This window comes from Peromyscus maniculatus, chromosome 8 (assembly GCF_049852395.1).
Source record: "Peromyscus maniculatus bairdii isolate BWxNUB_F1_BW_parent chromosome 8, HU_Pman_BW_mat_3.1, whole genome shotgun sequence".
NCBI lineage: Eukaryota > Metazoa > Chordata > Mammalia > Rodentia > Cricetidae > Peromyscus > Peromyscus maniculatus.
This window is the reverse complement of record NC_134859.1, coordinates 38,683,341-38,710,330: the sequence shown is the minus strand read 5'-3', so window position 1 is coordinate 38,710,330 and position 26,990 is coordinate 38,683,341. Positions and strand designations below refer to the sequence as shown.

Genomic DNA, 26,990 nt, shown 5'->3' with positions numbered 1-26,990 from the left:
AACAAATAAAATAGAAATGAAGTTTAAAAACTGAAACCAAACAGCTTTCAACGTCAAGAGTAAAACACACACACACACACACACACACACACACACACACACACACACACACACACACACACACACACAGCCACACCAGTAGCATGCTTGAATAGAATTAATAATAATGTTTGAGATTACAGAAGAACATCTGCAGATAAGATTTAAATTTTTTCCATAACCTTTGTTCTTAACATTGTATTATGATGTAGTTGGCACCTGAAAAATTTTCCGGTGGTCAAAATTATTCAATGAATGTCTGTGTTAACTGCAGAGATACAAGAAGAACAGGAAGGACATGAGCTGGCAAGATGGCTCAGTGGGTAAAGATGCTTGTCTCTTCAAGCATGATAGCCTGAGATGGCTGCCTTGACTCATACAGAGGAGAGAGAACCAATTCCCACAAGTTTTCCTCTCATCCTCACATGCTTGTCATACCATGTCCACGTGCATACACAAACAAACAAATGTAATTAAAAAATAAAAATAAATAGGAAATGACTCTAACACTTGATCTTTAATATATGACTACTGTTATCAAGGATGCAGACTCTACAATATATTTCATAACAAGAAATAAAATAGGTTATCTCATAAGTAATGCTACGGAAGTTAAGACAAGAAATGTTTCACTATGCTATAAAGCAGTCAATGTTTTAAGTAAGAGAAGATCATTCACCACCCTTCCATATAATTTCTCTTCAATTTGTTACTCACGACCATTAAACCTAAAAGTTTCCTTGTTGAGCACATTCATTGTATTTATACCTATTTTAAAGGAGAAAATGACCAAGTCTGAGTTCCCCTATCTTAAGAATACAGACTATAGAATTTCACAGGCCAATTATACCATGAACTACTGCTGATGGGTTAAGAAAGTCATAAAAATGCCATTACTGAGAAAAAGAAAAATCACACAGAACACAGTATCAAAATGTGCAAGGAAAAACAAACCAGAAACAGAAAGGACAAGTACTGTATGATCTATCTATCTAAATTCTATGTGGAACCACACACCCTGCACCCATCCACTACATACCATACACACAAGATTCCTACAAAGACAGGCAGAGCAAGGAGGTGTCACTTACGACAGTATTGTAATCAACCAAGGCCAGAACAACACTGTAGACTGGACCTGGAAATACTTATAGTGTACTGAGAAATCTTAACCCCCACCAGTCCCTGAAAAGCAGAAAATGTTAATTCTTCCTACTTGACTGATGACAGACTGAGGCAGTGCATCTGAGCAATGTGCTTAGTCTCACAAGGATTCATACGTGAGTCTATTTGATTTTAGCATCCCGCTAGGCTGTATTTTATGCTAGGATCACAAGTGGTGACACAAGGATGGAGACAGAGGGGGTGATGATAGACTTTACATAGGACTTTCCTGAACCTCTCTAAGAGAAGAGAACAGCTATGATGAGAAGACAGTGGCTGCAGCTAACACTTGCATGCTCCTTAGGTGGTTCATTTGTGAACGGTAGCAAATGCCATTACACAGATTTCCAGATCTGAGCATGAGACCAAATGAGGTAGATGTTTCTTCATGACATTACGCTGGAAGTTTCTATTTACTATGTAAGAATCAAAATGGAATACTTTTATTCCTTTTCTTCATGATCAAGTCTAATTTAATAGCTGACCTTTCACCAGACAACACAAATTTCTTCTATGTGGAACCACACACCCTGCACCCATCCACTACATACCATACACACAAGATTCCTACAAAGACAGGCAGAGCAAGGAGGTGTGACTTACGACAGTATTGTAATCAACCAAGGCCCATCATCGTTCTAACCCATTAAGCTCAGGAAAATGTTCTATCAGACTCGGTGTATTTTGTATCTGTGGACTTGTGTGGTTTGCTGAAGATAAGTGTTTATGAAGACTACTGTCCAAGTTTCCCATGGGGAAAATGTCTTGAATATAAACATTACAGAATTATAAAGTCAGTTGCTGATTGAATACATTTTGAAGCCTTAAGGTCTCCACAGGTGCAGAGGACTCTTTGAAGGAAACTATGCAAAGGCTCAGATATCCAGATTCCTTTGTCTTTTGACTCTACTATCTAAACATATCACTTAGATTAAGACAGCAGAAGAAATGGCTAAGACTGTTCATCTTGCCAGCAACCAGAAAAACAAATTCATATTTTCCTCTATCAAAGCAGCCAACAAGATAACTAGATGAAGCTTGTATAAGCCGCTGAGAAGTTTCTAGGAAATAAAATGTTTGTATTTTTACTCCATTCTTTTGAATGTAGAACTTTTGGCTCTTGGTATTTTACACTATTCCCCCTTTCCCAATCAAGTAAAAGCTTTTGGTGTAGTGATGTCTACCCTGCACACAGCATCTGCTCATTAAACACCCGTAGAGTGACTGAACGCCTGCCTCGGGCTTCTCAACAGTGACACTGCTGCTCAGGTTTCTGAACATGGACACTTCAGCACATGCAGAGTCTGTATTCCACAAGCACAGACTCTCCAAAGCTGTATTCTAAGAGATACAATTCAGGAATACTGAAAATTAAATAAGAGTTCTATGGTTGAACAAACTGGAAAATGATACTCTTTATGTCCCTCAGCTCTTTATAGCATAAGCAGTCCTTCAATACAGAAATCTATTTTACACATACTGTTCTTCAAATTGATTTTCACGAATACTCTTATTGGCATCTTACCAGGGTTAAGAAATACTGCTTTTGGATAATCTCACATGGTCAACAATTCCATGTTTGAAATACTTTTATAGGGCAACTAGTGCTAGTCAAGACATAGCCATGAAGAACACTTGCAGCTCAGCAGGTAGGGAGGGACACAATTTGAACCAGCACAAACACAGGCAGCAATATTGCATGACAGTTCTATGTCCTACTTTAAGAATAACCTGCCACAATCAAGCATTTTTAACAAAGAAATATCTAAAAAGTTTGCTATCTGAAATATCTGATTTCTTACAACCCACATCCAAGCACTATTTGATTTGACAAAGACATTCAAAAGGTGCCGAAGTATGAAACAGTATTAGTTCTAAAAAGGTTTAAAATTTGTGTACCCCTTAAAGGATAGCAGTTCTTTAAAAATCAATTTTAAGTCCAAACTGCATTATTAAAACTCCCTTTTCAAGGTTTCAACTACTGGATTATAGAAACACTTTGCCAGAAGCCACTTGCTTGATAAACTTAAATGACCATGGGGGGGAAAAATGATTCTTGTTTATGTACCAAAGTTGGTAAGTTCCCATGCACTGCTTTCAGGAATGCATTTGAGCTTGATGCTAATTAATGTACATAAACATTGCTATTATGCTTTGCTAACTTTCCATTTACAGCTAAAAAATTGTACTATATATCCAAATGCTACCCATAATCAAAACTCAAGGAAAGCCAGGTGGTGGTGGTGGTGGTGGTGGTGGTGGTGGTGGTGGTGGTGGTGGTGGCGGCGGCGGCGGCGGCGGCGGCGGCGGCGGCGCACGCCCTTAATTCCAACACTCAGGAGGCAGAGCCAGGCGGATCTCTGTGAGTTCGAGGCCAGCCTGGGCTACATAGTGAGTTCCAGGAAAGGTGCCAAAGCTATACAGAGAAACCCTGTCTTGAAAAACCAAACCAAACCAAAAAACAAAACAAACAAACAAACAAACAAAAAAAACCACTCAAGGAGAGTCTTGGGATGTAGGAGATTAAGAAATTATTAAAATGTTAGAATAACAAAATTATTTAGTGAGTGATGTTTGAGGCCAGTCACTAGGATAATCAAGACTAAACATATTAAAAATTAATAACAAAGACCTAGAAATGTATTATGCAAAATAATAAATCTGGTTACACACGAGAAGTATGGTTAGGCCTGACTGTGATGTGTTCTAAGGGTAAAATAATATTGAATTTATAATACATGGCACAAAAGGTAAAATATTTCACTACTAATTATTACATTACATGATGAAATATTTTGGATAGACAACATAACATAGTTTATATATTTTATATGTAACGATTAAAATATAACTTAATTTGTACACCATATTTCTGTTAAATGGCACTGAGTCCAGAGACTTGATGAGGCATAAGAAACTGTACCAGAGCACAGCTCATACAGATAATGACAGTAAGATCCCCCTCCTCCTCCTGTTTTTCTTGGCAGTGCTGGAGATGGGATCCCAGGTTTATGCATGGTAGCCACAGCCCCCTTCCACTAAGTCATGCCCCAAGCCCCAGATAGCATTCCAGAGTGCTTACAACTCCTGTTTTACAGGGAACTCCCAAAGAGTTTTAAGGAGGAAAGTGTAAGAGATTTGGTTCGTAAAAATTACTCTAGAAACATTTAAGATGAAAAGAAAGTCACAGAGATAAGTCCAATACAAGGCCTAAAAGGTGGAGGTGGTCACAAATAATTATAATTACTAAAATTAAGCCACGAAAAATTACAAGGACCCCTTAGTACAGGCGAGAATCACACACAAACTGTCAGATGCCAATGAGACAAAGAGAGAGAGAGAGAGAGAGAGAGAGAGAGAGAGAGAGAGAGAGAGAGAGAGAGAAAGAGCGCGCGTGCGCGCGTGTGTGTGTGTGTGCGTGTGTGGTGGTCTGTTCAGGAGTGGTCAGCTGGGCCAAATACTGTAGAGAAGTGAAGTAACGTAAAGACAAGGCATGACTAAGTTAGCTGAGCTGCTTATGAATTTTTTTCACTGGCTCCCAACTGTAGAACAGCTAAAAGAAGGAAAACAGAAGCCAAAGCACAATGGCTTCCCCACCACAGCAAGAGGCCACCTCAATCAAGCAAGCCCATCCAATCATGAAAGGAGCAACCAACTAACAATCTCCTGAGTAAAGCCAATTCCTGGAAACCAATGAACCAAAGACAAGACTATACAGGGTAAAGAAAAAAAAAAAATCACACCTATAAAATAAAAACCATCACTAAAACAGGTAATTATGAAAAGGCATCATTTATGAGGCATCAGAAACAAGAAACTAAAAATTTAAGACATGATCTAGCACTGGTTACAAACAGTCAATGAGTTTGTAAGTTAGAAAAATCAAGCTGAAATAAATGTTTATAGACATTACTGGCAGAAAAAGGTGAGAGAAAATGAAGGAGCTGCAATTCTGGTAAGAACAATTTCCAGGAGGTATAGTGGTGCACGCCTTTAATCTTAGTACTCGGGAGGCAGAGGCGGGCAGCTCTCTTTGGTCTACAAAGCCAGCTCAAGACTAGGCAGGGCTATGTAGTGAGATCAAAAACAAACAAACAAACAAACAAACAAACCCCAACTAACTGTGCTTTTGTTCTTGTTGTTTGTTTTCTTAGAAATAAAGACAAAAAAGACTCTGTGGCTTGAAAGAGTCCCCAGAGCACCAAGAAATAAAAACAAAACATTCTGATGCTTCGTAAAATTTCATGGATAAAAATAATCTAGCCAGGCGGTGGTGGTGCCCGCCCTTAATCCCAGCACTCAGGAGGCAGGGCCAGGTGGATCTCTGTGAGTTTGAGGCCAGCCTGATCTACAGAGCTAGATCCAGGACAGGCACCAAAGCTACACAGAGAAACCCTGTCTCGGAAAACAAACAAACAACCTAAACAAATACACAACTAACTACAAACAAACGAAGTTCAAACTTCTCGTAGCAACAGTAGATACCAGAAAGCCATGTATTAACTTCTTCAAAAGCTAAAGAGAAAAGATATCGAGGTTATTTTATATACAACTAAATGACAAAAAAAAAAAGGCATCATTAAATAAAAGTAAAACAAATTTATATAAAAGAATCAAATAAAGAGAGTATGAAAATCAATATCTAGCTTAATGTGTTTAAGCGAAGAGTTAAATCTTAATATTAACATAAGAGATAAAGGAGACAGGAAGGAGACATGTATACTTATAATTTATACAGGAAAGCACCTATCACAGAATTCTCCTCATTTGCCGTCACTTAATGAAATGTACCAGTGGCTCTTTACATCCCCCTTTCCTCTTCCACACTTGTTAAACCGTGGTTTAAGAGTGGCTACTATACTCCTCTCCAAGTTGTTTTTTTATTTAATTTGGGTGTGTGTGTGTGTCTCCTTCAAAAACAACTCCTATACTCCATTCTTAATTTTGTTCAGTTTTATCTGGTTTCCTTCAATTCCCTTCCATGCACAGTTTTAAATTTTAGTAGTGCCAACATTGCTGTCAGCAGTGCTTGGGCCCCACAGGTGGCGTCTGCACTGACGCAGCCACCCTCTTTGTGTGTGCAGATAAAAGCTTAAATTGTGTACCTAGGCTCCTTTCCATCTCTTTATGCCACAGCCAGCTGTTTGCTAAATGGACAGTACATTTAAATGTCCTCCCACAAGAGCATCAGGAAAATATGCAATGAGCTAGGCCAAATAAACAGTACAGCACAGTGCTGTCAAAACTATTTCCCCCTTAGTCACCATCAATAGCAAACCTTTGAAACAAAGGCATGATTTCAGACCTTCCTATGAAAAGCCTCCAGTGTGCCAGAATCTAAGAGAACCATAAAGAAATCTTGTCATATTTAAAGTACCATTTAAGCATTTTCTAAATTATTTGGTCTTTCGTTTTGAAATTTATACACAAGGTAAGAAAGATAGCTCCAAACATCGTAAATAGCCACTACCCACAATAAAACTGAATTGTAATAAACAGTTTCAACAACTCAGCATTTTGTTATTTTGACAGGTGATATGTTTGCCTTATAATGACAAGTGGTTTTAGCTATTACTCCTTTGAAAATACTTTGGAACACTGACTGTTTTTACATAATTTTCATTCACAATTTTTTTTATGTTATTCTTTAAGAATGAACACCCAGTTTAATAAAATAGAACAATTCATTTCTAAGTTCTCAGGTAGCATCACATTAACCGAGTTACATTATATAAGCCCATGATTAAAACAGTATGTCTAAACACACTAGCTATTTAAGGTAAAGAAAAAACAAAAGAATGCATCAAGTATGGCCACAAGTTATTTCAGAAACAATTACAGCCAAGTGATGATTCTGTCTGAGGTATGTATCTCAGACGTACATTTCAAGTCTGCAAACTGTTAAAATGAGTCTTTTCAATTCATCTCAGAGGCTGCATTACACTTTCTCTGAATTAAATAACAAGGAATCAAGGCTTTATAGACTAATTTACAGTTCTTATTTTTATAGTTTAGAAAATAGCACAATAGAACTCATTTAGAATTCAAATGCAATTTAAATGTAACGATTAAATTATATTAATAAAAAAATAATAATTACTTACTTTGGAGGCCCATGGCTGAAGACAATTGGCATAACAGCGAACAAGAAAAGCCATTTCTGTGGCTGGAGGGGGTAATTTCTCTTTTAAACCAGAGCCACACTGATGAGTATGTTGACAAAATTCTGCTAAGTTTCTTTTTACAATCCATACACCATCGTTGTTATATAAAGGCAGCTCCTCCAACCCTCTTTACAAAAATCAGAAGCTTTCAGAAGCAGAGAGTATTGTTCTAAGTGTAAGAATTCTCCTTAAATGTCAGTTTACAAGCAAGTAACATCAAATAAGATGTTTAGATTTCTGGCTCAGCACACAGTTACATGCGTCCTCAGGCATCTGACACAGACGTACACATTGGCAGCACAGAAGCTAATACTGTATCAGTCAAAGCAAATAGGCAATATGCATGGAATCTGTGTTTCTGGAATCCTGTCTTCTCTGTAATGTGGCTGTTTTTTCTTCAACTTATTTCATTCTGAAGAGCAAGCACCACAGAGTCTTTTGCATTAGAGGCAAAGCAAATGCTGTATCCTGAAGATAATAGTCTCTTCTTTAGATTATCAAATGCTAGAGGTTAAAAAAAAAAAAAAAACAACCCCCCCCACCAACACACACACCCCACCACCACCACCCCAACCACAGAGCAAATGGAGGCAAAGACAAATACTCTAACAGGTTTGTCCTGTAGACTGTCTGAGAATATCCAGAATTCAAGCAACCTTCTCTTCTCCCAAGCACTTTCACAGCTCTGCAATACGGCTCCTGGTTCCAAGGCATCAGTAAGGAAGCACTGGTGATCTAAGTCTGCTCTTTCTGGATAACATGTATATACGATGCAGCACAAAAACCACTAGATCTTTTGTGAAAGCAAGAGTCTGTTACTGTCTTAATTCCTACTGTCCTTGCTGGCTTCACGGCAGCTCCCTAAGGAGAAGCTCCTATTGATTCGATGCCCTGCAGTAAGATGAAATATCTAATAAGAAGGAAAGAGAGTGGGAGGAGAATAGAGCTAAAAGGATGACATCACCTGTGCAGAAAGCCTTCACAAACTGCATTAGATCAATTGGCTACTGTATCTGCAGATGTAGCCCAAGAGCAATTTACTGCACCACACACACACACACACACACACACACACACACACACACACACACACACACACGACCTTCTGTGAGACACGCTGGCATGCTAAATTCTGCAAGGAAAAAAAAAAAAAAACCCGGCTAACATAACCTTCTGTTTTACAGTTTCCAAAATTCATTTAAAAATTCTGTACATTATATCCAGTTGTATCTGAGAGCCTCTTTCCTAATATTATTTAAATTTAACACAGAATTGTTCTCCCAAGAGAAAATAATTTGCTGTAGTAAGATACACTGAATTCCAAATACATGGGCAGTCTGGTTCAGAGATGTTACATCAAATTGATTTTAACACCACAAATTCATGCGTTTCTGCATAAAAGTTGCTATTTATTGAATGAATGTTCTGAAGGTTTAACCTTCAAGTCCACACTAAATTTGCATTAAAAGTAAAAACATGATTTAAATAAACACATTTAAATAAAAACAATCATCCTGCAAGGGGCGGGGGGGAATAAACCTTACAGGCACAATATGTACCAATTCCTTTGATGAAGAATAATCTATATAGCATGGTACTTCACTGCAGCCAAATGTGCCATTCCTAGATAGAGACAGCTGGCAAAACATAAAATGAATCAGAAAAGGAAACAATTAAACCTGTTTCTGATAAGAGTATGGACTAAAAGGAAGCTCTCATATTTTTTCCTTAAAACTTAAAAGAAAAAATTTGGCCACACCCTCTCCAATAAGAAAAGCACGTCACCTCGAGCATCCACCCTTTCCTTTCTGCTTCTGCTACACGGCACCTACTGCATATACACCCACCTAGCACTTCATCTCCTAAATGGTGCTTCCCAATGGCTACAGTCCATTTCCAAAGTACAGTCACGTATACCTCCAGGCAGCAAAACTGTGAGACTAACAGTCAGTGAGAAAATTAATACAAGTATCCTTCTCTTTATACGTCTTACACACACACACACACACACACACACACACACACACACACACACACACACACACACACACAGTTTTTCAATTCCCTCAGGTGAAGTCTCTTAACTTCCAAACAACATTATACTCCCAATCTGAAATATGCTGCCTCTGATACAACTAAAATTTAACATAGTAATGCTATTATTGAGCATATTGCCATGTTTGCAAAATACGTTTAAAAGCCTATGAATTATGTTTTCTTCAAAAAACCCCAACGTTTTCCCACAAAATTTACAATCAAATGTAAAATTTGTTCTGATGAGTTCAAATAAGCACTAGTTTCTTGAAGGTAAACCATTTAATATTTCGACAGATTGATTTTTAAGGACTAAAATATTTTTTCCAATTTAATGAATATAAATTGCAAGCTAGACTTTTAAAAATACAATTTTAAGTACAAATGAAAAGTATTCACTTTTAAAAGAGAAAAATGTGGATAAAGATAATTTTTTTTGCTCAAGATACCTTTCGTAAAGGAAAATTATCAAACACAAAAATTAGTAACAAGACTCAATAAATATTTTAATTACATGCCAGACTATATATTTATGCATGTGTTGGTAGGATAATGACAGCCAATCGAAAGCAAAGTCTGCAGTGGCTCCTTGTTCCTTTCATAAGTCGTGCTGACTCCTTTGACACAAAGGAGGGTCTCAAGCTGGGCAAGAGACAGTCATCTTTCAGCTGCTGCTGCTTCGGAGTGAAATGCAATCCACTGATGCCATATGTCAGACATACTGGATACACAGCCACCCCAATAAAGGATCAAAATATTCTCTCTCTCCTCCTCCCTCTCCAGTTTGGCTGGCTTATAAGTGAAGATGACATCATCTTGTTCTACCAATTATCTCACAGTATTTGCTATTCCAGAAACCAGTATGGTGAACCTATCATGCAAAACCTCATGGGGTAACAATACCAGGGGAAGAAACCAACAGGCCAAACGATACTCTCCTCCACCGTCTCTTCACGTACAATAACTAACCTTTTAATTACTGATAGAAAAAAGGTAGGTAATTTGTTAAATAACCAAAATATGTGAATCAATTATTTTTTCATGAGCATCAAGTTTAAGAATTTATCATGATTGCAACCCATTATCAAGTGAGGTCAGTGCAGCAAGGGACAGAGTCCTGATTCATACAACTTAGAAGCATCACTACATGCTACGCACTGAAGAACACACTTCCCCTGCATAGGAAATGCCAGTATGCTAAGTCATACTGACACAATCTTTAGCTTTAAAAGGAAAATTTGACTATTGTAAGATCAAGCAAAGTTCCCAATAATTACAAAACAGTTTTTTAAAATAAATATGTGAATGATCTAGTTACTCAAATTTGTTATCTGTATATATAATTTATAAACAAAATATAAACTGGATATTGGAAATTATGCTACATAGAAAACCAAAGATAAGATTCTCATAGTTAACACTATAAACATGTTACCCTTTTATTTCGGTTAGTGATGACACTAAAACAGAACAGAGAAAAGCTTATCACAAACAAAGGAAAGCTAGCACACCTATGAGGCAATATGAAAAACAAAATCAGATTTGCACTAATTTCAGGCATGCAATCTACACCCTCAATCTGTATAGTGAAACAGTATAAACACTATTTAGAGATACCAAATGCCAAAGGAGAAGAATAACAGTAAAACTGTCATTTTACAAAATAAAATGTTAAACACCTATTACTGATTTTCATAGCAAGTCCCATGGAAGTAGTTTAACACTGGGGAAATAAAACAACGATGCTATCACAATGGTCACTGACAGCACACCAGCTTCTGTAAAGCAGCCCCCGCCCTTCCCGTGCTGCAGAGGAATGAATCTGTAGTTATCAACATGGTTAGCTCTAATTATGTTGCCCTTTAGTAATTTCTGCCTTCAAGCTGCTTGTCCTATCTACTCCTCATCATTCCTAAGGAAGTAAGTATCAAAGGAAGTCAGAGTATGAAAGCTTTCCTTCTACTCTTTTATAAGAAACAGTATTCTGCAGCACATTGATGTGTTCACTGCCTGCCTGCCTGCTATCAAAAATCTCTGTCAAAACCACGAGAAGTCCATATGTACTATGAAATATGATATATCCTTAGGGAGCGATTGAAGAAGAAAGAGCAAGGAGGGAGAGGAAAGCTGTTATCATCAACGAAGGTGATGTAAGCTTCTATAATTAGAATCAGTGAAACTGAAGGAACAATAAAAGGCACCACCATGCTTCTACTTTGTCTACCCAAGGTAGCTGTACCAGGCATTTTTTTTATGTACAGGAAGGAACATATTTTGTATATAGAGTCAGCCAAGTATATATTATTAGGAGCACAGTTTTAAGACAGTATTTCTTTTCAAAAACAACATCTGTTTAATAATTTAAAAATCCATGAACATGACAAAATAAAATCTCATTTTAAAATTAAACTGCAAAGAATACTTCATCTGAACCTGATCACACTATTACCTCTAATTTATATACATCATTTTCTAGTACTGTGAAAATGGAATACAGAACACAGTTCTTAGTAAACAGAGAAGAGATCAATCTAAAAAGCATAATCAATATTAATTTGTCTGCCATCTAAGGAGCTCTTATACTTGTCTACCTGGAATGCTGTCACAAATTATCCTTAGACTGCTGACATACAATAATACCTGAGTTAGTTTAAACAATTATCTAAGGAGCTTTCTTTAGCGATTGCTATGCAAATAGTCACAAGTATGATAATCTTTCTCATTCTGGGTCCCTGGGCACATACACATGAGTTAGTGTTATCCTTAGGGAAGCAGGAATTGCCCCAGAAGACACAGTATGCCTGGCTGTCTTCCTCCTCACGCTACTAAAGTTCAAAATAATTAAAATATGACTACTGAGGAGTTATCAAGAAAGCCATTTTCATTCTTTTAACCCAGCAATTTAATTTCTATATATTAATTCTAAGGAAATAACCAGTCATTTACAAATTTATATATAAAAGTTGTTTGTCAACAGAAGAAAAACCAGAAGAGGCAAACATGTAGCACAGTATAAATGTTAAAATGATATTTTGGAAATTTTTTAATTGATAAAAAATTAAAAAGGCAGGATATATAAACAGCATCATTCAATATAAAGGTCTGTATCAATAAACATTCCTTTGAAAGTCATTGCCAGTAAGTACTATTTCCAGCTCTGAGGACCATGCCTTAATTTCTTTAATATTCTTCTATATGTTACATTTCTACAAGCAGCATCTATTTTACCAAAACTTTAACAACTCTTAAACTGATATTTCATCCACTTAATGTCAACTGTTATCAATCCAGCACTTGTGATCTGTGAACTCACAGCCCTGCAGTTAGGGATAAGCACCTTCTATCAAAAACTATGTTACTTTCCAGAAGGACAGTGAACTAGATTCTATTACGAGATATAAACAGTAGTGAAAGAGAGAGGGGGGGATAGGGGAAGAGAGAGAGCGAGAGAGGGGGAGAGGGGGAGAAAGGGAGGGGAAAGGAGGAGAGAGATGGAGGGAGAAGGAGAAAGAAGATGGAGAGGGGGAGAGGGAGCGGGGACAGAAAGAGAGAGAGGTAGGGAGATCAATTGATCGATCCTTGGAACTTTTTAAGGTAGAAAGCATCAGAAAAATGACACTTATACACAGTATTCTGAGTTGTCCATAGGGTGAGAGAAGAGCTGCAGATTCTCAGAGGCTGGACCCCACATTTCTCATGCAGGATGATCACTACTCACTGCTTTATATACAAGGAAGACCAGCAAGGGCTCTTGGTATAGACTTCCTGATTTTTAGAAGCAAAAGAAGACTGAGTGTTCAAATTTTATTCTTTTAAATACTCATCAAATATCAAATATAATTAAGAAGGATGATAATGCAAATGACAAATGCACAGATAAGCTTGACAATTTCTTCAGCAAACAGCTACTATAAATTAGACACTTTAGTTCTCCTGAAGACTAACATAATAGGTATGTTTACAACTCTTGCACTTTAACCTGGACAAATGTTTAAACTGCTCACTGAGGCTCCATGAAGCTATCTCAGTAATGTGAATTAAAGTCCTTTAGTGTCTCATGAGCTGGTAGGATGCAGATTTCCTTTTTTTATCATAGGAACAAACTTATCAGAAGACAAATAGACTAACAGATGAACATCCAGGTACATGAACTTCACATCACAAAAGCAAAACATAACGCTGCAAAAAACCTTAAAAGCCACACCCAAGGTTAAACAGTAGCATCTTATTATTTTATGCACCACAGTAAAAGCAGTAAGTAATCTGGTGTCCCATAATCACTTCTTATACACCTGTAATGACAGATGTGCCTCAATCTCCCCCAAACACTTTCTAAATCAATGTAGGGGAGGGAGGGAGGAGGGAAGAAGGAGGGAGGGAGAGAGAGGGGGGAGAGAGGGGAGGGAAGGGAAGGGAGGGAGGGAGGGAAGGAATGGAAAAAAAGGTATCACCATGGAAGTAGCAAATACAGGAACTGCTTACTGTGTTAGTAATAGGTGTTCCTAAAATGCAAAAGAACATTCCAGAATGTCATTGCATGCCTACCATTCATATTATCTCACAAGACTGGGAAAAACAAGATTTGTGAGAAAGTGTTACCACAAGGAAACCCTCCAAATGTGAAGCTATGATCCATAAAGCTACCATAGAATTCACTCTTTCTGTGTTCTTTTGGGAAGAGCTAGATGGTTCCACACCTGTAAGCACTAATATAAAGCAGAGGGGAATATAACCAGAACCTTATTCTGTCTGAGAACATGAAATGCACCATAAGCAACGAGAACAACAAAGTAGAAGATGTAAAAGCCTTTAATAAAAGGCTAATGAGAGAGGGGCTGGCTTAAGATCCAGATAAAACAACAAGGCACACAGTAAATGCCCACTGGTACACTGCAATGAGACTACCAAGGAAAAAGAACTTAATTTCGTAACTAAAGCACACAAGCACTAACTAATTTTTAAACTTTAAAAACAATGTCCAGATCTGTATTTGGTTTGGTCACATTTCTATAAAAATGACTTAGCATTAATGATGTCTAGTAGTTCAGAGATTCATTTCATGTCAAAGGTACATTTAGTGCTTACCTTGATAAAAATCAAGATGCTTCATGTTTATTGGTTCAGGGTTATTCTTGGAATTTAACTCAGGGAAATACCAGCATTAAAAGTTCAATTCAATATACACGAAAAATTATACTCAATTTTAAAGCAAAGCAATTGGACTGAGGAGATGGTTCAGTGGGTAAAGTATGTGCCATTCAAGTATGAGGTACTGAGCTTTGATCCCCAGAACCGAAGAACAGCCAGATACAGTACTGTGCATCACTAATTCCAGTACTCTTAGACTGAGATGGAAGGCAGAGCAAGAAGTCTCAGAAGCTTGATGCTAGGCAGCTATCCTGGTGTATGCAGAGGTGAAAAAGAGACTGTCTGAGAGGACTGACAGTCCTCTGATCCACAAAAAGATGCTGTGGTACATATGTGACCACACACATTCACACACACAAATATTCAAATATAAAAATAACAAAGCAATTAACCGTATGTAAATACATACACACACACACACACACACACACAAACACACACACACACACACACATCTCAGGATTGAACCTAGGACTTGCATATATCAGGCATGTTCTTTACCAATGAACTACATCCCCAAACTTAATAAGCTGGTAATTCAGATTTCTCTGTGCAGCAGAACTGTATGAACACCTGCATCAGGCATATGTAAGGTACTATGAACAACAGAGAGAAATACAATCTATGAAGAAACGTCAAAGGTTTCTCCAAAGAGGGTGTGGATCAATAGAGTTTGGGAGCTAAGTAGGACTCCATCAGAGTACAACACTGCTATGAACACAAAGAGGAAGAAGCAAGGTAAGATTGGAATTACACTCAAAAGCTCAATATGATTATTAGAAAAAAAGGTCAGTATCAGACTTTCAGAGAAAAAGCAGGCTGATAGGAAAGAGGGACATCAAAACACAGTGATGCCAGAAGGAATCAAAGACACAAGGAAGGGACTTCAATCTAAACTATAAGACATTTGGGCTGAACAGCTGAATAAGTGGCCTTGCTAAATACTTCTCCTCTCCCTCCCCTCCCCTCCCCTCCCCTCCCCTCCCCTCCCCTCCCCTCCCCTTCTCTCTCTCTCCTCTCTCTCTCTCTCTCTCTCTCTCTTTCTTTTTTTTTGGGGGGGGGGCGGGGAGACAAAGTCTCACTCTGTAGACTCAGCTGTCCTGGAGCCTGTGGTGATTCTTCCTGCCTCTGCCTTCCAAGTGCTGGGATTAAAAGTGCACACAACCACACTCAGCCAAGGTTTATTACTGTGCTTTCAACTACCAAGGGCAAATGCAATCTGAAAGTGTTGAATTGAAGATTCCAGTAATACAAATCCACAAGTTTTAAAGAGTGCACTCTTCTGAGAAGCATGATGTAGACCCCACTCTCTTGCTCCTTCTGACCTGGTACTGAACTCATCTGTTTGGAAACTTACCCTGTGTGCTATCTGCCAAGAGCTCAATTTTAAGAAGTTTTCTAAAAACTTTTTTTTGGTATGTGTGTTTAGAAAGATTTAATGTCTATGAGTATTTTGCCTGGATATTCATAGGTGTACCATGTGCATGCATGGTATCCTTGAAAATCAGAAGAATACATCAAATCCCATAGAACTAGAGTTATGAATAGTTGTGAGGCACCATGTGGGTGCTGGGAGTCTGGCCCTGGTCTAGAAGAGCATCTGGTGCTCTTAACCACTGAACTATCTCTTCAACCCCTTAAGTTTGCTCTTCCTTTCCATCATGAAGATAGAGGTGATTGAATTCAGGTCATCAGGCTTGGTGCCAAGCACCTTTACCTGGCTGAGCCATGTCACCAACTTAAAATTCAAATAATTCCTACTCTGAGGTTGCTAACATCTCGAGAAATTAATCTTCTACCTGTGAAATGGGGAAAGGCAAAGAAGAGTTTGTACTGTTTTCTGGCACACCTCAAACTGCAAAAAGCCACAGGAATATTTAGGTTAAGATGAGAAGGCAATACATTTGAAGGAAGAAGACACACATCCAAATGATGGCAATGTGGTACACAAAAGCAATAGGCCTAAATCAAGACTTCTGCAAAGGATCCTCTGAAATGAGTGACACTAGGCCATTCACTGCAAATAAGGGATGGCTATCAACATTAGGATTCAGTTTGAACCAAAAAATACCAATATGAGTTAAAAGACTGTGTCTGCAAATAAAGAAGCTGCCGCTATACTGTATTTAGCAGGAGCAGTGGGCTCATTGTACACACTCATATCAAGCTAATTTGTACTTATTCTCATCTCATTGTTATTTGCTAGCTTATTTAATTTCATTTACTTTAGTGTATTTAGGAAAGTTTTTGCAATGCTGAGTGTTTTACAGAATATCAGACACTAGTCAAAGTCCTTTAATAAACCTGTAAGTTGTCAATCCAAACATATGAACACCCCCAGAATTATGACACCACCACCAAAACCCACAAATCAAAAAACATTCAGATCAAACAAAGCTCACACAACTTGACTAAAGACACATAAAGCTAAGCAAACTTATCATCGAGACAGGCAAAGCACTCTGAGAATACAATGAAGCTCTCATTTTTAAGTCAAGAGCAATGTAATATAAAGAGTAAGCACATACATTTGATGGGATATTCTAGAAGCACAGGTGCATGCCTAGCCTTTCTATAAAGAAAATGATATGGAATTGAGTCCTGGAGATCAACAGGTTTTAGGTAAAATAACAAAGAATAAAGGGAGATATAAAGTAAAATGAATAATACAAGATTTATATAAAAACATGGCCTTTTTAAGGACCAACAGGCTGGCATGGTCAAAATATAGGAGATACATAAAAAGGAAATACAAAGCCAGAGAGATGAGGGCCTGTGCTATTCAATCTGGTAGCTACTAGCTACCACATATCTATTTAGTTACTTATATTTATTAAAAACTAAATAAAGTTAAAATTTTAGACACTGAGTTACATTAGCCACACTTTAAGTGCTCAGGCACCACACGTGAGTGGCTACTGCCAATCAGGGCAGCACCAACATAAGGCACCTGCACCATCACAGCAAGTTCTACTGGACAGACTGGTCTAGACTATGCATGTCCTCATGCTGGATCACTGCAACTTCTCTGACAGATTGTGGTAAACCATAAAAAGAATTAAGAAAACAAGGACACTGTTAGAACTTCACTAGAACTTAGAAAAGCAGAAGGAACAGACCAGTTGGTGGCGGGGGCAGGAGAATATGGAGAATAGTGCTAGCAGTAGGGGAGCCAGTTCAGAACAGGTTTTAAAATCAAATACAATAATGACTAAGTACATTTGTCTTAATAAAGAGATTATATAATACTTTCAGCTTAAAAATGTCCCCAATTTTAATGAAAACACTTTTCACAGTGAGCTTGGGTGATGCTGTAACTGTCTCTGAAGAAAATCAAGGCAGGGGTGGCACATGGATAGGGCAGGAGAATCAGGAGTTCAAAAATAACCTGAGTTATATAACAGGACCTGGCATAACAAAGCAGCTGTGAGCACTTAGAACAGTGACACAGAGAAACTGAAATAGGGACACATTTTAAACAACTGATGGAAAAATCTACAGGTAGCGAGAATTAGGCAACAGGTGTGCACTTATGTTCCAAATACTTCCACAAAAGCCCAGTAAACAGGCAGGCAAGATGTCAGTGCCACTGCTTTAGTGGCAAAGCAATCAACGCACAAGCATTTAGATGACCTATGCCCTCATACAGTTAGTGGAGGAAGGACTTAGGCAGCTGGTTCATCCAGGTGTGGTATTCTCTATACATGGCTTAATTACAGACTTTACTCACTAAATATTGTTCGCAAACATCTGTGAGCTATGTCTAAATACTATATACATCTTCTTCAAAGGTCCATGGTCTGAGAAGAATTAACAATGTACAAATGGCTATAAAGTATGGAAACATCCTGAATATCCCACGGCAATAGGAATACTTATAATCTTAAAACCTCAGTGTACGTAAGCATTAGAATTTCTAAACAGTGCTAGTAAAAATCTGACCTTATCAAGTGCTGCTGAGCAAGAGGTACAAGTTACTTTTTCTTCTTAGACAATGGGAACAAATACAACAAAGAATGGAGATATTGCAGGCACCATAGAGAACAGGTTCTCGGTTTTGTTTTAATTGATGTTAAATCTAACATTTAATATATGATCTAGTCACCTACTCCTGGGTATTAAATTAAGGAAACTGAAAATAAATGTATCAACAAAGATGTATACACAAATGTTCATAACTGCCCCCAAATTAAACAATCAAATACTTAGCAATAGGCAAAAAATGAAAGAAACTGTGGCATACCAAAACAATGGAATACTACTCAGCAAAAAAGTGGAGGAATAACAAATACATAATATGGTACATCTCATCATAATCACTGAAACAAGTATGACAGGCACAAAGAATAATGTACCATATGAAGCCATATACAGTTTTAGAAAATAAAACTAATCAACACTGAGAAAAAGCAGACTAGTGGCCGCTTAAAGACAGGGATTTAGGAAAGGACTGATGACAAAGGGAGACAAAGAAGCATTTGGGAATGCTAGAAATGCTTATCTTGATCATGCTGACTGCTATATAGGCCTGTGTATAATACCAAATTGGGCATGTCAAGTATGAGTCATGTACTATTTACAGATCAATAAAACTAAAAAGACACATAAACTATTACAAAGACTGAGGTTTTAAATATATCACTACTATAGTGAGGTCTGGAGGTACAGGCCATAATCAAAGCTGCTTGGGAGGCTGAGATTAAGTTTTATCCTGACCCGCTACAGACTGAGCTCAAGCAACCACTTGGGCAGCTTTTGAGACCGTCTCAAATGTAAGATGAAGGCTGAGTATGTAGCGCAGCTGTGAAGTGCTTGCCTAGCAATGTTTTAAGGTGTTGAGCTCAATCATCAGCACTACACTCTTTACATTAAAATATTTTCACACTGAAGTTATGACTGCCATTGGGAAGAATGAATAAGATCATAGTACATTTATGCATGCATTAAGACATCACAATAAGACTATTTTATATAGTTAATAAACTCTAAAGTGTTCTGAATAAGCCATTTTTTTCAGTTATTCTGATTTGTGTGTGTGAACTCATGCACATGTATGCAAATGCTAAGGATTAAATCTAGAGCCTTAGTGAATGCTAGGCAAGCACTTTACCACTCAGCTAGCTATATTTCCCAGCTCTTTGCAATTATTCTAAGTATTCAGTTAGAATAACTTAAAATCTATGCAAAATCTTTAATATTCACAAAATCATGTTATATAGGTTATGTCCTAAATATTAAGTGTGACAAAGAAAATAGTGGTAAAATATTCTGTACATCTTTGAGAACTTTATGCCTTTAGCACTCTAGCAAAAAATTGATGGGTTTGTAAATTGAAAAAAAACAGACTATCAAAATGCAGGTGGGTGGATTTCTGAGTTCACGACCAGTCTGGTGTACACATAACAAGTTCCAGGCCAGCCAGAGCTACACAGCAAACAAAGACTACTGCCCCCACCCTGCCCCCCAAAAACAATCCTGTATCTTTTTCCCTCTGATTTGCTGACAATAAGACAAAGGAAGTAAAAGACTTTACAGTGGCTATACCACCAGTCCTCTGTAAATGCCTTTACAGAAATTAAGTCTGCAGTTTTCTTTTGTAAAAACTTGCAGTCTCATGAACTTCTTCAGATGAGTTTTCTCAAAGCAGCAGCCATGCTGGCAGTGGTGGTACACGCCTTTAATTCCAGCACTCTGGAGACAGAGGCAGGCGGATCTCTTTGAATTTGAGGCCAGCCTGGTCTAGAGTGAGTTCTAGGACAGCCAGGGTTACACAGAGAAACCCAGTCTCGAAAACCAAACTAAGCCAACAAAACAAAACAAAACAAACAAACAAAAAACCACCCAAACTTCACAATTAAATTACTTAATTTTTGTACAGGTACATATTGAATGTTGAGCATATTTCCCTTGCGTTCATTCCCCCAATACCCCCTTTCTTACCTCCCCCATTTGTCTTTGTTCCCTAGACAATTTCACTTCTACTTTAATCATATAATATATACATACATACACACACATGCAAACATGCATACATACATACATACGGTTTTATGTGACCATATATAACATCTAACAAACACAAATGAGATAAAACACATTATCTGACTGGCTTAATTCGCTTAATATGAATACTCCAGTTATATCAGTTTTTCTGCAAACAATATAACCTCATTCTTGTGTGTGTGTGCATGTGCATGCGTGTGTGGTGTCATATATATGCAGTAATCAGAAGATAATCTCCGATACTGTTCCTAGGTGTTGTCTACCTGTTTTGAAAATCTTTCACCGGCTAGGAACTTGCTAAGTAGGGTATAGACTGGCTGGAGACCAGAACTGCCTGTTTCTACCTCGTCACTGCTGGGGTTACAAGTTTGGATTATCACATTAGCCTTTTCAAATTCGGGTTCTAGAGATGGAACTCAGGCTGTCACATTTGCAAGGCAAACACTTTTTCATGGAGCCATCTGTCCAGTTCTCTCATTTTATTGTGCGTACACACACACACACACACAAACACACACACTTCCCTCACCCTATTTCTGCTGTTAAAACACTAAGCTGGGTCTGCACCTATTTTTACTGGTGCTGCAATAAGCACTGGTGTGCAAGTGTCTCAGCTCTGACCTGCTGACGTGGAGTTCTTCAGGGCAGTACGCAGGAGTAGTGCGGCTGGCCCAGACAGCAGACCTACTTTGAGTTTTGAGAGACTGTCATATCGATTTCTGTAAAGGTTGGACTAGTTCACATTCTCACGAAGAGTATCAATATAGCATTTTCTCAACTGCCTGAAATATAGCCTTTCTAAGACACAAAGTATTAATTCAAAGATACCACGCATATAAACTCTGGTAAAAATCCTTTTCAAACCTAGTCTCATTACTAATCATCATGTTTGTCTCAGTTGATCAATAAAGTTCTCATGATTTACCAAATTCCTGACAGTACACGGTATGGAAACTAACACAAGCAGTCAGTCACCCAGGCCTCTATATGCCAAATGCCACTTAAAGAGCTATCACCAGAGAAAATGCTAAGGACCAACTGCTTGCTCTAGGCTACTCATGGAATCAAAATATATAAAGATGACTTTCTTCAGCGAACAGGAAGGCTAAAAGCAAATGACTCATGTGAACCACAGACCTCAAGAGGAAATACAGATTCTATGCCTTATCACATGACACCCAAAACAAACAAAAACCTGGGGAAAGAACATATTAAAGTTGAGACTAAAATATGCAAGCAACTCACAAATATGTAGGTGCCAATGCATGCGCACACAGATATTATATGTATTCTTTAACTCATTATACAAAGAGAGCCAAATAACATAAAGATCCTTTGGTTTGGCAGTACTATGTCTTGTAATTTTTTTTCTAGAATAATTAACATACTGGAATATATATCCAAAGTGATATTTTATAGGAAATCATTGTAAAAAAACAAAACAAAACAAAAAACTAGAAATAAGTTCAATGACCAAGTATTAAGAGTTCAATGAAAAAAGGATGACATATTGCTATAATGAGTAAGGAAGAGCAATACTGTGGGCTTGGCATGCTGGTTATGTGTTAGGGATGCTGAGCTAGGAAAATCTCTTGAGCCCAGCAGTTTGAGATAAGCCCGGGCAATACAGTGAGATGCTATCTTAAACAAAACAAAACAAATCAAAGGAATAATGCTAGAAGAAAGCTTAAATTTTTATTTTTTTAAAGATGTGTGTGTGTGTGTGTGTGTGTGTGTGTGTGTGTGTGTGTGTGTTTTGTCTGCATGTATGCCTGTGTACCATGGGCATGCCTGTACCCTACGTGTGTGCCTAGTGTCCAGGAAGACCAGAAGAGGGTATCAGATACTCTGGAACTAGAGTTACAGATAGTTCTGAGACACCACACGGCTGCTGAAAAATCAAACCTGGGTCCTCTGCAAGAGTAAATAGTGCTCTTAAGCTCTCAGCCATCTCTCCAGACCCTAAAAATTGAAGTTTAAAAACTTCAGAACACAAGGACATCTACTACAAGAAGGTCTTTAGGATTTTAAACAGATCTGATCAGAAAATATCTTCACTGTACTATTTTATATTTGTCCAAAAAATAAGAAACAGAACTCTACAAACTGTAACAGTGCCACATCACACTGCAGGTCATGTTATTAGGACAACATAGATTTTTTTCAGCAGAATTCTTACAGGCCAGCCCAGGATGCCATGGCATACTTCAAGTACTGAAAGAGATTAGCTGCCAATTGAGAACATTAGTCCCAGCAGAGCCATTCTTAAGAAATTAAGGCAAAAAGCCTCAAAAAACCAAACCAAACCAAACCAAAAAAACCTCAGGGACACCCTCGAGGAGTGAAAGACAGATTACCACCATCAGGAAAACATAAAGTGCAAAACTCAGAAAAGACAAAACCAAACAGAGAAGGCAATCCCATCTTATAGAGTAAATCAACAACCGAAAGAGAAAAGGAGGAAGGACAATCAAAACGAGGAAGGGCTGAGCATGCTCAGTAGCAGAGCACCCACTTGGCATGTGCTTGGCTGCTTGGCCCTGGGTCCAAGATCCTCAGCCCCAAATAAACTACGAGAAGAAAATTAACAAATGATAGGAATATGCCTTTGTCAGAAGTAACCTTATAAATGAATTCTCCAATTAAAAGATACAATTGCTGAATTTATATATCCAACAATATGGGGCCTTCATTAGTAACGACACACACAGAATGAGGTGACAGGCTGGATAAGGCAGTCCATGCAAATAGAACCAAGAGCAGACAGATACAGAGACACTTGTACCTGAAAACAGACTAGGAAGAAATCAGAAATTAATACAACTGTACAGAACTAAACAATAGAGATGGAGCCAGTACTAGAGCACTTGAAGAAGGAAAAAAATTTAAAACAAGTGAAGATAACAATATAACAAAACTTATAGGATATAGAACAAGCAGTACTAAGAATTTTCTATCAATAATTACGTACATTGAAGAATAGAGTATCAAATAATGTAATGGTGTACCTCCATGACCAATACAAGCAAACCCAAACCCAAACCCAAATTAATAAAACAAAAAGAAACAGCAAAGATTGGAGACGATAATACAAAAGGCCAAAGGAATGAAGAAGTGAGGAGGGAGATGAGAATATGGATGTGAGTGTGTGGGTAGAGGGCAGTCACAGAACCTTGGGTGTGGGTCCCTGCCTTCTACCTTGTTTAGGACAAGGGAGATGTTCTACCTTGTTTGCAGCTATGTACTCCAAGCTAGATGGCTAGTGAGTTTCTGGGGATTTTCCAGGCTCTACCTCCCATTTTACTACAGGAGCACTAAGATTAACAGAAGTGTGCCACTGCCCATGAGCTTATAAGGGGCTTCTAGAGAATTAAATTCAAATAAATCCACACTTGTTCATTTGTTTACTTTTCTCCTTCAAATAGTGAAACTGCCTCACAAACTAAGTAAACAGGGGCCAGGGAGGTAGTTTAGTGGGAAGAATTTAAGTTCAATATCGAAAACTCATTCATAAAAGGGAGTGAGTGAGGGAATTAGCAAACGGGTCTGGTGGTGCACATCTTTAATTCCAGTACTGTGATCTCTGTGAGTTTGAAATCAGCCTGGTATACAAAGTGAGACTCACAGTAGCAAACATTCATAATCCCAGCACCGGAAGGTGGAGACAGGACAATCTCTGAGGCCTACTTGCTGAGTTTCAAACCAATGGGAGACCCTGTCTCCAAAAAAGAGTCAACAGTGCCCAAGGAACAGCATCTGAGTTTGTCCTCTGGTCTCCACATATATACTTGCAAACATATAAAGTGCACACACACACAAATAAGAAAGCAAACAAAATGCATCACATCAGAACAAAGTATAAACATCCTTCTCTGTAAATCTGATAAAATGCAACACTGCTTCCTGATAAAAACCTGCTCAATTATGGAGAAAGCTCATATATCAACACAATAAAGGCTATATAAGATAGGACCATACCAACATTATGCTGAGAGGGGAAATGCTGGAGGTGTTTCCTCTATGTTTCCTACTACTTATTCAATATAGGATTTCTGGAAATTTTAATCAAGGAAATTAAAAGATAATAATAAAAGTATTACAAATAGGGAAGAGAGAAAGGCATTAACTTGCTTATAGATAATGATTCTCTACAAAGAAAAGTCTAAAAACTCCAGCAAAAGATTATTAGAATTAAAAAATAAATTGGGTTAAAATTTGCAATATTTAATAAAGTCATCATGCAGGTGTTGGAGAGAGTTAGCTTGGTAAAGTGCTTGCCTTGTATACATCAGAGCCTGAGTTTATTCCCTAGCATTCATGATAAAAAAATTAAAATGCCAGGAATTGTGTGGATGCTTACTTAAATGTAGTGTTGGGGAGGCAGCAAGAAGTCCTGGCCAGTCAGAGAGAAAAGCTTTCATGGGGGGAAAAAATCAAAGAAAATAAAACAAAACAACTATAAGGTGGATGGTGCCAAAGGAATGACACCTGAGGTGGTTCTGTGGCCTCCTGCACACAAGCACCTACATGTACTCATTTACAAAAATCAGTACAGTGTCTCACAGAGGAGCCCTAGCAGGCCAGAAACTTGCTATATAGACAAGATTAGCCTTGAACTCACAGAAATCTGTCTTCCCCTGCCTTTTGAGTAATAGAATTAATGGTGTGTGCCACTACATCAGGACTCAGGACTGTTTTTAAATATATACGTTGCTGAAAAAGATATAATGAAAGCAGCACAATTCATAAGAGCTATAAAGCAAACTGAATGTTTCAACTCCACCCATTTAAAAAAAAAATCACAAAAACAAACCAAAGAATAAATTTAACAAAGGAAGCCACAGACTTCTCAAATGAAATTTTTCTATGTTCATATACTGATAATTAGTATTGCAGTGTTTGGGGGTTGGAGAGGTGGCTCACTGCTTGGGAGTGTATTGTTGCTGTCGAGCACCGGAGTGAAGTTCCCAGGACTCAAATGGGCAGCTCACAGTCTCTTGTAACTCCAGTCCAGGGCATCCAACACCACCTTTCCAGCTTCCATGGGAACATGTACTTATGTGTTGCAGATACACAATTATTATTAATACCCACACTATCCAAAGCAACTTGAAGGTTTGCAATCCCTTTGAAACAAAACAAGGGGGGAAAATGTCATGGAAGCACAGACGACCTCAAACAGCCAGAAAGAATATAGAAAACAGGAACAAAGCTGTAAGCACCACAGTACCTGAGTTCAAACAGCACTCAACAGTAAACTGAAAATGTTGGTATTAGCATAAGAACAGATACGTAGATCAACAGAAGAGACAATGACTCTGAAAAAAGTCCACACATCTATAGTCAATAGATTCCCAACAAGATGCTGAAACCACTTGAGAAAGGACAGCCCTTTAATAAACATTGCCAGGAAAACGGATACGCATCTCTCTAACCTTGCACAAGAGACCAGACCTGAATCTCCGTAACTACTAGAAAAATTTCAGAGGACACACTTCAATGCTGAATATAGGCAGTGTCTGAATAAAAGCCAAGCAATAAAATGCCAACAACAGGAACAGAAATAAACTAAAAGCTTCTGTACATAAAGAAAACAATAAAGTGAAAACAATATGAAAAATTCCAACTATTCACCCGACATAAGATTAATATCTATAATATATAAGAAACTCAGAAACAACAAAAAGAAAGAGAGAAAGAAAGAGAGAGAGAGAGAGAGAGAAAGAAAGAAAGAAAGAAAGAAAGAAAGAAAGAAAGAAAGAAAGAAAGAAAGAAAGAAAGAAAGAAAGAAACTCAGAAACAGTAAGAAAAGCTTCATGTAGTCCTATTGGAAAAAAATTGGCAAATGGCCTGGGGTGTGTGGGTGGTGCACGCCTTTAATCCCAGTACTCAGGAGGCAGAGGCAGGTGGATCTCTGAATTCGAGGCCAGTCTGGTCTCCAAAGGGAGTTCCAGGACAGCCAGGACTGTTTTACACAGAGAAACCCTGTCTTGAACACCCTTTCCCTCAGAGGCAAATGATTAGAACACATTCCAAAGGTAGGAATATAATGATCAATAAACATAATCTTAAAATGTCTACCATAATTACTCAATAAATCAAAATTGTGATGAGATATCACCATAGCCATCTAGGAAATCAACTGTCAAAAAGACAGACAAACTAAAAAACACAAAAGGCTGACAGGGAAATTACTCTCTCACACTCTATAGGTGAGTTGTAATTAGAAGAACCATTATGAAAGACTGTGGAAGCGCCTCAAAGAGCTGAGAACAGTTGGGTGTGCTGGTGCCCTTTTATCTCAGTACTTGTGTGTATCACAACTCAAAGCCAGCCCTGGCTACATAGCAACATCCTGTCTAAAACAAAAGAAAATGAAAGAATCTAAAAACAGATCTGTATAAGTGTATTCCTAGGGATACATGAATCATTGCATTT

At 38.0% G+C, this 26,990-nt stretch overlaps 1 protein-coding gene across 13 annotated transcripts in view; it reads right to left on the bottom strand.

Annotated features, from left to right (window-relative positions):
• Nucleotides 1-26,990, bottom strand: part of Rapgef6 (Rap guanine nucleotide exchange factor 6) — a 176,904-nt gene that overhangs the window by 95,328 nt on the left and 54,586 nt on the right. The window contains exon 1 of one of the 13 annotated variants that reach the window (XM_016003469.3): nt 7,308-7,474. The exons of the other annotated variants lie outside the window; for them this stretch is intronic. Coding sequence (XP_015858955.1) covers nt 7,308-7,361 — 54 coding nt within the window. The 5' untranslated portion in view covers nt 7,362-7,474. Of the gene's footprint in view, nt 1-7,307; nt 7,475-26,990 lie in introns of those variants that run through there. 13 annotated transcript variants of the gene reach the window in all.